Genomic DNA, 13,743 nt, shown 5'->3' with positions numbered 1-13,743 from the left:
CCCATATTACCAACTCCCTAAATCCATCTAAAGTACAGTAAACTTGTGATCCTATAGGCTGTCACTCAAACTGCTAGAAATGGTGGCCTTTTGGCAGTATATTGTTATAAAAATATATGATTGCTCAACAATTATTCTATTTAGCATTAGTGATTTGATTTGTTGTTTCAATTAACCAACTATTGGGACGGCATTTTTACCAAATCTTAGATAATGCTACATTTAATTCATTGTTATTGTATTATTTTTCCCTTGATACACATATTAAAATATGAATATTTGTGGTATTCATCTCTTCTTTCTGGTAGAAAATGAGATGATTTTAGCGTGGTATTCACAAACTGAGAATCACTTAATGCAATGTAATCCTCTTTACAGTGATAGACTGGATACCTCCATGGCATCCTTTATTGTTAATAATCAACTGAATAAAAAAAGGCTCTTGTGCTTTGTTCAAAATTATTGTTCCCTTAGGATTTGAGTTCTTATTATACAATAACTAAGATATACTTAATGTTTCATGTACATTCCTATGCCATAGCATTGCAACTTTCAGTATGCTCTCTTACATAAATTTAGGTATTATGTGTGACACATCAAGTTTTGATTCCTAGCTGCAACTATTTCATTTTTATCATTCCTGCTGTTGTGAACATTACAAATTTTCTTGTTTTCTCTTCAATTCAGTCAAAGTAACTAATTTTGTGTTTGTGTGGGGAGGGTGTTTTTCTTTATTAAACATTTTCCTTTGTTTTCCCAGGATGCGGTTTGCCAACAATAAAGTGGAAGAGAATGATGGTATGTACAGCCATTATAACAGTGGTCATCAGGATAGTTCACAGACCCAACAGCAACATCACCAGCAGTTTCTTGGGGATGCCTCTGGAGCAATTCCCAACTTTGTTGAAGTTGACACGTCAGTCATGCCATTGCACGATGGCATTATGATGGACCATATAAGAACTTTTGAAAAAATTTACAGAGAACACGCTGAGGTAAATTTTTTGATTTTAAAGATAGTCACAATAACTGAATAATTTTCGATACACTTGTTGTTGTTACTACAAGTAAACACACGCATACATACATACACGCACACGTGCGCAAAAATGGGCTTCTCTCAGTTTCTGACTGTAATCTACTTACAAGATTTTGATTGATCCAGAGCTGCATTGAGGGCACTTGCCCTAATTGCCATACAGTGGGTCTTAACCCAAAACTATGTGTTTGGGATGCAAACTTCTCAACTTCATCAATCCCTGCACCCATTATGTTTCTGTAAAAGTTATAGTAGTTGTGAAAGTACATTGGTGTTTTATATTCTCAACCAGAGGAGATTATTTCGCTTCGTTTAAATTAATTAAAATTTGTTTTCTTAGCAGGAAAAGAAAGGAAAAAACTAGCTATAGTCAGTTGTTAGCAATTCTCATGAAAATTAATTTTGCAAAATTGATTCTAAATTCTTGAAATTATCTCCCCTCTTCGTTAACCGTTCCAAACAATTGCTGCTAGTTTTTTTTTTCTTTCTTTTTCCATTCAAGAGGGAAATTTGCTTTAATTGAAAAGATGTTTGTGAATGTTGTTCAGTGCATCACCCCTTGTCCTAAATTATCTGAATTTTTTTTTTCTCAAACGCTAATATGAAATGTACAACATAGAAACACATGATATTAACAATTTACTCACTCACCAAATATCATATACTAAACAAAAACTGAAAGCATTGATGGTGTCACCCTAGCATGACTACACAGTCAGGTGACTTGTCCCAGTAAAACAGTAAAAAAATAAATGGAGGATAGATTTAACAGAAATAATATTGGACTTAGCTTCTTGTTAAAAGAATTTTATTTGCACTACTAATTTGTATGGATGTATCTAAAAATTAAAGCTTAGCAACTACCTTCTTATCATAGATTCTGTTTGCTCAGAACTGATATAGGGCTACACATGGTCCTACGAAGAAAAAATACTTTTATCTATTAACAAATACTCACTAATTTCTATTTTCCAGGCATGGAGCTATATTGGTTCAGGATGTTATTGATAGAATTAAGCCTAGTTAGTGTTCCCTCAAAGCTTTGTGCTCGTGCACAAGCACACATAAGGTTTTCAAGATGAAATCAAAAAATTTTTAATTGAAGATGTTTACTCACATTGATGCATACAAGTGTATTTCTACTCTCACCCACAGCAAGAAGTTATAGGGAATATTGAGTTCAATATATTTCTGTTGCATATTTTAAGTATTGTAAAGGATTTACGAATAACAAGTTTGACACTGGTGAGATTTGAACAGAGAACCTAAGTGATTTCATATAAATAATAATAAATGCATGATTGCATGAGTATCTAATTCATATAGATTAACATCATATTATATCATTCTGAGTAGTGTTCTGTACACATGCATTCCTTCATGCTGGCAAAAATTGAACTCAGCAAATGTTTAATTTTTAAAACTTATTCTCACAGATAGTTCATGAGATATTTTTTGTGCCAACTTACCAATTGTGAACGCTTCAAACAAAGTGTGTTGTTGCATGGTAACAAAACATGGGCCTTGAATACAGAGGGGTGTGAAGGTTTGAAAGAAATGAGATTAGCATACTCTACTTGGTGTGTAATGTTAGTATGGTTGACTGATGGAATACAATGAGCCCAGAGAATAACTGGATATAAGAGAAATTAGATGATTTTGCTTCTTTTAAAATTGACTGACTTGTACTAGAGTAAAGTTATTACATATGCATCAATTGAAATTTGTTCCTTAGCTGAAGAAAGAAAGCAAAAATCTAGCTATAGTTATTTGCAAAGGAGAAGACTGAGTTGCTGTGAACATGTGGTAGTAAAGACCAAAAGAGACTTGAGAAGTAGTGGAAGTTAATCTCAGGAGGTTGAACCTCACAAAGGAGATGTGAGTAGACTGCGACAAATAGTGAAATGTGTCAGAGATGAGCCATCCAACTCAAGCAAACATGGATGACTGATATAAACTTATACATTTACACAGTGAGCATCTGTCAGTTTCTCACTACCAATTTGCTTAACCCTTTGGCATTCGGATTCCTCTGTCAAATATAATGCCTATTTATTGATATTACTTTGAATTAATTATGCATTATCTCATAGCTATGAGATTTCATTAATGTAGTTATTTACTTTTAGAACGTCATAGGGTAGGTGTGAGAGGCTGGATCTGGCCAGTTTGAACATAAAACAGGTTGAATATTTGGGCCGGATAGGGCCAGTTTGAATACTAAAGGGTTAAGGTATTAGCCAACCTGAAGTTATGGTAGAAGACAGTTACCAAAAGTATCATACTATGAAGTGAAACTTGAAACCACATAGGTAGAAGCAAATTTTATTACATATTCACCAGAGTGAGCTGAGCTGTTTATCTAGATTTGAACTGGTGACTAATGGACCAGCCTTTTAATTTTCAGTCACAAAACTTGTAGTTTCTAAAGTTATTAGCTCATCTATTCTGTCTAAGGAAGTTCATCCAAAGATTATCTTAGTTGTTTAGCCTCAGGTCAGCTCTGATATATCATGCCTATATGATCAAAAGTGGTATCTAACCCTTTTTTAAGATGACAGTGGAGATCTCACTGCTTTCTATCTGATCAAACTATCTCAGAAGATTCAGTATTGGTCCCATGTGTAAATCTGATGGTTTGTGATGTAGTTTCTGTCTATATACATTTTACAGATATTCCTTTTTTATTTCAGGCTATTGTGGATGCAGTAGTGAATTTACAGTTTTCCTTGATAGAAGCTCTGTGGCAGGGTTTCTGGAGAAACCAAACACTAGAACAGCAGCAAAGGTAGCTTTGTTTTAATCTTTTAATCCTTGCCTGTCAGATTCGATTTTGTGTAGTGTATTGCAAGTGCCTATTTTTCTAAGAAATTTGGGTGTGATCTAAACACAGAAACTTGAAACAGAAAATCTAAATACCTTAAAACATTCAGCCTGACTATTTAACTTCTAGTGTCATGTGATGATTGCAGTTAGCTGACTGAGATACATGATTCTCATTGCCCTTCATTCTACTTACAGCAACTTTTATTTCTCTTACCTGCTAAGTTCTATAAATTGAACACTAAGAAGTGCTGGGTTCAGAATCTATTATGATTTCCTTTAAGAAAGTTTGCAATAGACAGAATGAATATGCCACGAAGGGTGTAGAGTTTTCAGGCCTTGCCATTTGTCTGAGAATGAAGAAAGGTGGAAAAGTTGTCCCTTATGCTAGAGGCAATCCTGATTTTACTCCTCTTTTATTTGTGAAAATAACAAGGGACAGCATAAGGAAGAATTAGGTAGGTAAATTAAAAGAAAAATAAACTAGTGAGAGAGAACATGCAAAAGAATAGGTGAATGTACCATTGAGAATTTTAATGAATTCTAGAAGGAAAAGATACACTTTATTTTGTAAATAAAGTTCGTATTTTGAATTTAATCTTGTAATGCTTATAAGTTACCGTGTATAAAAATAGAATGCTGGAGAAGTGCTCAGGTTAAACTCCCAGTAATCCATATCTAAACCCAATTTTGATTTCTAATTTTCCTATTTTACTTATATAATTTGTGCCCTTGAGAAATACATAAACCTTCATAACTTTTCATTTCTTTTGTATTATAAATTTAAAGCCTTCAGCCTGTGTAACCAAGTAATAAATAGTAGTGACTGAATTTGTTTCTTTAAATTCAATTTTCTCTTTTCATTACACAGCACTGACAATAATTATGAGAAAAGGCTTCCCAAAGATAAACTGTACACTATGTGTAAATATGAACCTTTGCAGAAGTATGTCCAAAGATCTGATTACGCATTTTATCAAGCTCTTGTTGAAGTTCTAATACCTGATGTTCTTCGACCGATACCCAGTAAGTACTGACAAAATATTTTTCACTCGCTGTCTATTAATTACTATATGTATACTAACTGCTTTAAACATAGTTGCAGGCGTGGCTGTGTGGTAAGAAGCATATCCGGAAAGTTTGCTGCAGGAAAATTCACCTCAGGATTTTTGGTTGTAGGAATGTTTACCGCAAGGCAAAAGATGAATTGCTCCCCTTGATATATAATTGTTTCAACAATAAGAAGGGGTAAAACAATTGCTTAACTCATTTAAAATTTCTTTATTCATTCGACAAAATCTTTTTGTGTAGCGAAAATTTTAAACGAGTTTAGAAATTGCTTTACCCCTTCTTGCTGGTTGAAACAATTATATACCAAGGGAAGCAATTCATCTTTTGTCTTGCAGCAAACTTTCCTACAACCTGTATGGTTGCTTCCTAACCACAAGGTTCCATGTTCAGTCCCTCTGCATGGCACCTTGGGCAAGTGTCTTCTACTATAGCCTCAGGCTGACCAAAGTCTTGAGTAGATTTGGTTGATAGAAACTGAAAGAAGCCTGTTATGTGTGTGTGTTTGTTCCCCACCACCGCTTGACAACCGGTGCTGGTGTGTTTACATCCCTGTAACTTAGCAGTTTGGCAAAAATACACTGATAGAATAAGTATCAGGCTATATAAAAAAAATTCTGCAAGGCAGTGTCCCAGCATGACTGCTGTCTAATGACAGAGACAAGTAAAAGTGTATTATTACATATTGAATGGCTAAATAGGTAAGTTCCTGAGCCATTGCTTTCCAGGAAGTATCAGTTTGTACTCTTATATACAAAGGATCTATAACTCTCATTTGTTTCAGTCACCTTTTATTAAGAAATTAATTCTTTGCCATTTTTGATGAATGAAATAAAGAGGATCAATAGGAAAGTAATTGATCTTACGTTCATATATTTGAAACAAAAAAGATAAAAGATAAAAAACATACTGACTAGATATTTGGTCTGAATTTTACTGATATGGTATAACTGTGACTGAAGTTAGATGCTATACTATTGACCATGTAGTCTTAAACTCAAACCTTATTGCAGTTCATATTAAACATTATAAGTACAGAAAAGAGCAACAGGCCTGTTGATAGGACTTGGACTGAGTATATTTCATTTATCCAGTTGTGTGCGTGTAAATGTTAAATTGAGTTTATTATTTTAAAGCTAATTTAAGAATAACAATGGAACATTTACCAATTCAAGATCTCATTATTGAGGGTAGAGTGAAATTAAGTTTTGCTTAGCTGCTTATTTAGCGGTGCACATGCGTGTATAATATATTAGGCATCAATCATATTACTGATTAACCTGCCTTTCCGAATTCTCAAATTAGTGACTTGAAATTGTTTTTTTAAATATTGGACATTAGTAAATGAGCATATCTCATTAGCACTAATTTTCTGACAAATAATCTTGTTGGAATAAAATAAAACTGCAGAGGCAATTTGTAGTACCTGATTTGATAAAATGGATTCTTGTACGCTGTACAGTATAATCAGTAGGAAATGTAGCTGCTTGTTAAGCAAAACATATATGACCTGCCTGTTGCAGTTTTTCCATCCCAAATTGGTACATTAAATCATAATCTTAGCAGTTAATTCCTAACTTCCCACAATTATTGTGTAGTGTCTGTCAGCTAGGTACAATACTCTACTTGCTACAGTTATTGTATAGTGTCTATTGACAAAGCATATTAGTTTAGTTACCTAACCTAAACATCAGTATTCCCACTCGAATAGCAGAAAATATAGGTGTAGAAATAGTAAATGGCCATGTTTAGAAAATACCTTCTCTGATAATGATTTCTAACACAGGTACAATGCCACAAATTGGGAAGTTAGCAATCAATTTAATTGATCCCTGTATTTTTGATTTGTTGTCAACTCAGGAAAGAGGAAAAGCAAAGTTAACCTTAGTAGAGTTTGAACTCAATATAAATTATGTAGCTTAATAGTGCAGAGAATTTTAACTGGTATTCTGCTAATGGTATGCCTGTAACTAAATACATATAGTTACACCTCTGCAGAAGCTAGTGTTAAAAATATTAAAGATAAATGTTTCTATTCTCCAAGAACTGGAGCTTAGCTCTGTGAAGTGGTCCTTGTAGTGTGAAGTTGGTGAAAGATTAATTTCCTCCTGAACAGGATATCAATTTGTGCAGATAATATCCTCAGGTAACCTGATACTTATTTTTGATAGAGAGGTAAATTAGATCAATGAAGAATAAGTATGTGCTCTCTCCAGAGACACAGTGAAATGTCTGCTGACTCCAATCATCTTATCCATGAAGCTGTATCACAGTTACCTTAGAAAGGGTGAATGCAAAAGTGAGAAAGACAAAGATGTGTAGAATAATATAAAAATATACATTATATCTACTGTACACATTGAAAGCTCAATTTTGTTTTCAAAACTTCTTTCAGGCTCTTTAACTCAGGCTATACGGAATTTTGCTAAAAGTTTAGAGAACTGGTTAAAAGGTGCAATGCATGGTGTTCCAGATGAAATGGTCAAAACTAAGGTATGATTATTTATATAGGTTTGTGTATATTCAGGACCAGATTTAAAGAGATCGAGGTCTCAAGCTGTGGGATCCTTATAGAAGACCACCTATACGGCAATTGTTCACAGAATGACGAAAATGATATCTAAAAGGAATTGATAATTATATAATAAAGCCAACAAGCTTATATTGAAAATGATTATTTTTATTTAATAATTTGTTAATAAGGTTATATAATTACTTAATATAAAATTATACTAAAATTGTAATGAACGAAAAAAAAGTCCCAATATTTTAAGAGGCCTTTAGCTGTAGCCAAACTAGCTTATCTCTAAACCTTGCCAATATGTATTAATCAGCCTTGTTGCCTAGCATTGAAGTTAGGTAAAAACATAAAATATGATCTCATATGTCTTAATGGTTCTGAGTTTGAGGATGATAATATATATATCATTTTGTTTTGTTTTTTGTCTTGCAAGTACTTGGTGACCCTGTCAGTGCAGGTGCCACCCAGTCCACACTGTAAAGTGGTTGGTGTTCAGAAGGGTATCCAGCTGTAAAAACCTTGCCAAAACTGATCTCACCTGTGCTTGTGCCACATAAAAAGTACTAAGTCCAATCTGCTGAGTGGTTGGTGGTGGGTAGGAGATCCAGCTGTAAAAATCCTGTCTAAACAGTCACAGAAGTCTGGTGCAGGCTTCTGCCTGCCCAGCTCTTGTCAAACCATCCCAGCATGGAAGGCAGATGTTAAATGATGATGATGGTATATATATATTTATATATATATATATATGCATGTATAAAAATAAGCAACAAGGATATCCAGAGGTAATGCAGTACGATCATTTCACGTAACTCAATTTAATTGAACAATGCAACTAATACATCAGTTTAAATGCAGAGCAATCCTCAGCTGCACAAAGACATAGAACTTAATTAAATTAAAACAGATGGGCACATAAGTATAATTTTATTTATATGTGTATATATATATAAAGTTTGCACATTCTAAAGAGATGAACTGCCAGCCTTTGTATATATAAGCATAACTCAGAGATGCCATCTTTGTGAAAAACAATAATTAAGTTACATTAGAAAACTAACTAAAGTAATTATTCAGTGAACAACAACCAATATTAAGTGTGGCTTATAATGTTTTATTTTGGTAAGTATGGAAGACAATTCTGAAAAAGTTTTGATCTTGTTATGACCTCATCAGCAAAGTATAATTTCTGCCCTTCATATCTATCAAAATCGTTAAAAGGATGTTAATCTGACTAATATTGATTTTCCCTGCTGTTTTATTTCAGTTCAGTTTTTTAATGTTCCTTGCTTTAAATATGTTAACACTAAATTCCTACTTAATTTCTATATTGAGTGAGTCTTTTCTAAAAGTATTGTTTAGCCCTATGTCAACCCTGTTTGACCAGACATGATTAATGATGCTCTACTTGGAACCAGTCTTTTTTGAGACAGTGGGGTGTGATTTGAAACAAACTTAGCTGCTGTTTCTACCAAGTTGAATGACTAAGTAGAAGCTTTTTTCATTAGTTTTCTGAAGCTATAGCTACGTTTTGTATGTTGAGATTGTGGTTGTTGTTTTCATTTGACCCACTTTCATGTCCTTTCTTGCATAATATACCCAAAGAATATTTTATCCAGGATATTTGACATAGAATCCAAAACACAAACACAGAAAATTCAGCAAAGCAAAAGTGGTTAAATAATTTCAAATAGTATAAATCTACTACTTAAATTGGTCACATCTTGTTGCATACTGTAGGATGGTACATAAGTGCTTAATAGGTGGAAATTTTTGTGACTACATGGATCTCCAACTTAGACCAAAGCTGTCTGTAGAGACATCAGAATGTACTTTGCATGTTATTGGTCTCTATGTTGTCTTTACACTGGCCTGTGGCAGTGGAGGTAGCTCCAAGATACTGATCAACTTCTTCCAGAATCTCACTATCGAATATGACAGGGACCTTTAAAAAAGTAAGATGTAAAAAGTAATGTAATATTTGTTGATTTTCATGCCAATATTGTGTGACCATGTTCAGAGGCTGATTGGATGTTTACATAGTTATCTGAAGTATCAATATAGTTGAAATCAGTGAAACTCCTTTATAAATTCACACCCATAGCTTTCTTGTAGGTAGGAAAAGCAATACAATTGAAAACTTCCTCAAACAAAAAGGTGGTGGGGACAGATTCTTTGTTAAGATGTTATAATTTGGTTGGTTGAGATAGTTGACTGCTCTGAATGACTTCTTCCTGTTCTAACATTAGTAAAATGGGAAAAAAATTATTTCACTCCATAAGTAACGTGTCATTGCCAGGAATATGGCACAAATGGTTTTCTTTTTTTTTATTTCTTATGTTGCAAATTTCAACAAAATATGGTTTTGAATGTATTTTAATTTACTTAATATATATCTTGCAGGTTGGTGCAGTAAGTGCTTTTGCACAGACACTGCGTCGATATACATCATTAAATCATCTTGCACAAGCAGCTCGTGCTGTACTTCAAAACACATCACAGATTAATCAAATGTTAACAGATTTAAATCGAGTCGATTTTGCTAATGTTCAGGTAAGTTTTGTCTTTTTTTCCTCTCTCTCTCTCTCTCTCTCTCTCTTTTGTGGTAGTTGGGGTACATTTTGTATTGCCAGTTGTAAATAAGCTTCTTATGTTCAGGTAAGTTTTGTCTTTTTGGGGTTCAAATATACATTTAAATAACAATGGGTACTCTCGGCCGGGTTAGTCTTATGAACCAAAAAAATTTTCGGCCGGCTACGGCCGGGTTAGTAACGAAAGGGTTAAGGTGACCTGTGTATAGTTGAGAGTTTTGGTACCTTTAATCAAAATACGCTATTTTGGTAATAATTTCAATACCTTTGTAGTTTATATATATTTACATCTATTTTGTAGCAAAAGTTATATTCTTACATTTGTATATTTTTCAGAAACATTATTTTTGTATTAGGTCATTAGAATGCAGACCTTCTTTTGGAAACATCATCACTAAATCTATAGTTCATAAAAAAAAAAAGTTGCTTGTTCCACTTCACATCACATCATATGAGCAGTTCAATTATTGCAAAACAAATAATGTATGTAATAAGTGTGTTTGATGTGGGATATTTTTTTGTTGTTTTACCTTAGATGAAACTGCATATTGCAATGTTTTAGAGCTTCAACTAGGAGAACAGTAAATATAAGATGATAGCAGATATTATAAAAGATCACTTATGAGTCTTCAACCCCGTGTATCTATCACTTGCCTACAATTGCATTATTGATTACACTACAGAGTGCCCATCACTCTTTCTTGTCAAATTAGATCCTATAAATAATCTGTTCTCTATTGCTTTTCACTGTTAATCTTATTCACTTAGTACTAGCAGGTTTATAGCTTCTGTTTTTAAGTTGGGAAACATATCCAAAACCATTTTCAAGTTTTTTACTCTTGTAATTTAAGCTTTTAATTTCTTTAATTATGATGTTAAAATATTTTTATCTTTGTAAATTTTGAAAATAGAATATTTTGTGAAATGAAACTGCATATACAAAAATTAATTTCATAGAAAGTTATCAAGCATCCCATTCTGAAAAATACAGTCTTCCAACAAGTAGTTGAGGGAGTCATTCATTGGGTGCTTTCCTTTTCTGATGTTGACATTCACAGTACACTCTTTTGCTATCATTAATCTTTTCTATTTTATGAAGATTGGTTGAATTCAGAAGGATAACAACGATGATGAATTTTTAATCCTATACTAATTCAGTGAAATATAAAATTATTTAAATTTTGATTAAATATCATTATATATTATGAGTTATTAGCCAATATTCAATTGGGTATCTAACAGAGTTGTAGGATAGAACATCAAAGAAGAATTATGTATATGGTTGGATTTTCGACTGAACACGAGTGCATATAAAATAGGTATATGTCAAGGTATATACTTACAGAAGTTTATTAAAATGTTTGAAGTAAACTAGAAAATGAAATAAATTCATTTATACTATATTTATTAAAAAATAAGTTACATATATTTGAGAACTTATCACTCCCCTTACAGGTAAATTACAAAACTGGAAAATAATGTATTTTATAAAATAGAATTATGCATACAAAATAAAACTAGTATTTCTTTCGTGAAATTTATTAAAAATCCCACTCTGCAGAATCCACTAGGTTCTTTTCTGTTTCATAAAAATTGCGTGTATTCAGAGACATCCTCTGGCCAGTTTTCTACATTTCTCACAACAGTTATTTTCCTTGAATAACTCTGCTTTCAGTGAAGTTGCAAAATTCTCAATAAGTTTAACCTAAGTGAAATACCAGTCATTTAGCTTTGTTTATGGTATAGAAGTGATCATTTCCAAACAACATGCTGACTTGCACTATTGTCTTTTGTTCTCATATAAAATTAAACCTACAACAGTACCCAGATCTTTCATACAGTTCATTTTATTGGCTTGCCTGACATATCCAGCCTTTATACCTCATCATCCTTTTGCCTATGACACTTTCCATTCACTTTTAATAGAACTTAAATGCCATTTATACACTGTCCTGGTGTACTGTTTGTTGGTGTCTCATAAATGAAAATACACAGGTTTAAAAACCAGGTTTGGGTCATAATAATGAAGACTTGTCACTAGAGGGTCATATGTGCTCCAATAATTGGTAATCTTAGATAGCTTCCTTATGCTCATTATTTATGGCAAAAAAATGCCTGAGTTTTGTCAAGGTATGTAAGGGACCATTGTTTTTCCCATTCTCTATATTGTGTAGCAGCTAGTCTTTACACACTTAAATTGGGACAAACAAGTGGTATAAGTTAAAGGGATTTTAAGTCTACCAAGTGGTTATGTTTGTTGCATTTTTCATTTGCTGCAGCTGCTTCTTCCTTCATAAAAAACTTTCAAAATCCTAATTGCTACCGCTAAATCTGAAATTAGTATCCGTTAAGAAAATGTGAAAAAAATAAAACAGATGTGGGAAAATAGCCATAATATGCAGGCTACACAAAATATAATAATGTCAGACCATGTACAACAAGTAATAATCTCGTGAAATCATGTTATCATTAATATAGTAAAGAGATTTACAGTCACATTTTGATTTAACCCTTTAGCATTCAGACTATTATGTCAAATGTCGTGTTTATTCATATTGTTTTGAATTAATCATGAATTATCTTGTTTCAAGACCTCAATAATGTTACTGTTTATTTTTAGAATGACATTTTATAATAGATGTGAGAAGCTGGATATAGCCACCTTGAATGCTAAAGTGTTAAATAAGAATAGGTTGATTTGGACTGATTGCTTTGTATTTTGCATGTTTTTATTTTTGTCCTTTTTTTTACCCTAATATTTATAATGCTTGAATTTCTTTTTAAATCAATATTATAATGTTTAATTTGCTTCATCCATTGCCCAAAAGAAAACCAATCTCAACTGTGATATGTTGTTTTCATTGGGTTCTTTTTGGATGAAGTTTAAATTTACTTTAAATTTACTTTGTTTGCTTGTAGGAACAAGCTTCATGGGTGTGTCAGTGTGAAGATGCTATGGTCCATCAGCTGGAACAGGACTTCAAGAAAACTCTCCAGTCACAGAATTCCCTAGAGCAGTGGGCTGTATGGCTTGAAGGAGTTGTCAACCAGATCTTAAAGCCACATGAAGGCAGTGCTAATTTTCCAAAAGCTGCAAGACAGTTTTTATTGAAATGGTCATTCTATAGGTACCTGGACTATATTTTATTTATTTATTTTACATGTATAAACTCTGCAATTTCATTTGGATAGACTGTATGGTAATTTCCCTTCACTTTCATGTTAATTATCAATAATATCTTGTATCTCCAAAAGCACTCACTCTCAGAAATCTGGACTCTCAGAACTATAGGAATGTAATAAATCACTACGAATTCAGTATGAATTCTGTAAAATGAGTTTACTTTGAAGATCTGTTTCTTGTGCATCAAACACTTGGGTGCCTGATGTATGCAATCAGACCCATCCATTGGTTTCCTTTCTTTTCTGCCATGTCCTTCCTGTAGCTATTTGGGCTCTTGACCTTCTGTGACTAACTTCAAAAAAACTTCTCAAAAAACGTACTACCAGTGCTCCCTTTTTACCTTGGCAAATTTTACCAAATGCAAAATTTTTACCCTTGACATTCAAAAATGTTTCACTATATTTTTCAATGAGGTTTTTATTATAAAGTAGTTCAGAGCATATAGGGATTTATGGGAAAGAATTTTTCCAAGGGGGGTGGAGAGAGGAGTTTCGGAAAATTCACACAATTTGACTTTTTT

At 32.9% G+C, this 13,743-nt stretch overlaps 1 protein-coding gene across 9 annotated transcripts in view; it reads left to right on the top strand.

Moving 5' to 3' along the window:
* LOC106870734 (transcription factor RFX3) overlaps positions 1–13,743 on the top strand; it is a 75,442-nt gene that overhangs the window by 53,756 nt on the left and 7,943 nt on the right. For all 9 annotated transcript variants that reach the window (XM_014916910.2, XM_014916916.2, XM_014916914.2 and 6 more), the window contains 6 exons: positions 761–995; positions 3,733–3,827; positions 4,734–4,888; positions 7,326–7,423; positions 9,852–10,001; positions 12,959–13,167. In XM_014916910.2, the coding sequence (XP_014772396.1) occupies positions 761–995; positions 3,733–3,827; positions 4,734–4,888; positions 7,326–7,423; positions 9,852–10,001; positions 12,959–13,167 (942 nt within the window). The remainder of the gene's footprint in view (positions 1–760; positions 996–3,732; positions 3,828–4,733; positions 4,889–7,325; positions 7,424–9,851; positions 10,002–12,958; positions 13,168–13,743) is intronic.

The sequence above is a fragment of the Octopus bimaculoides genome, chromosome 4 (assembly GCF_001194135.2).
Source record: "Octopus bimaculoides isolate UCB-OBI-ISO-001 chromosome 4, ASM119413v2, whole genome shotgun sequence".
Classification (NCBI taxonomy): Eukaryota; Metazoa; Mollusca; class Cephalopoda; order Octopoda; family Octopodidae; genus Octopus; species Octopus bimaculoides.
Note: the sequence above shows the minus strand (reverse complement) of the source record. Positions and strands in the feature narration are given on the sequence as shown.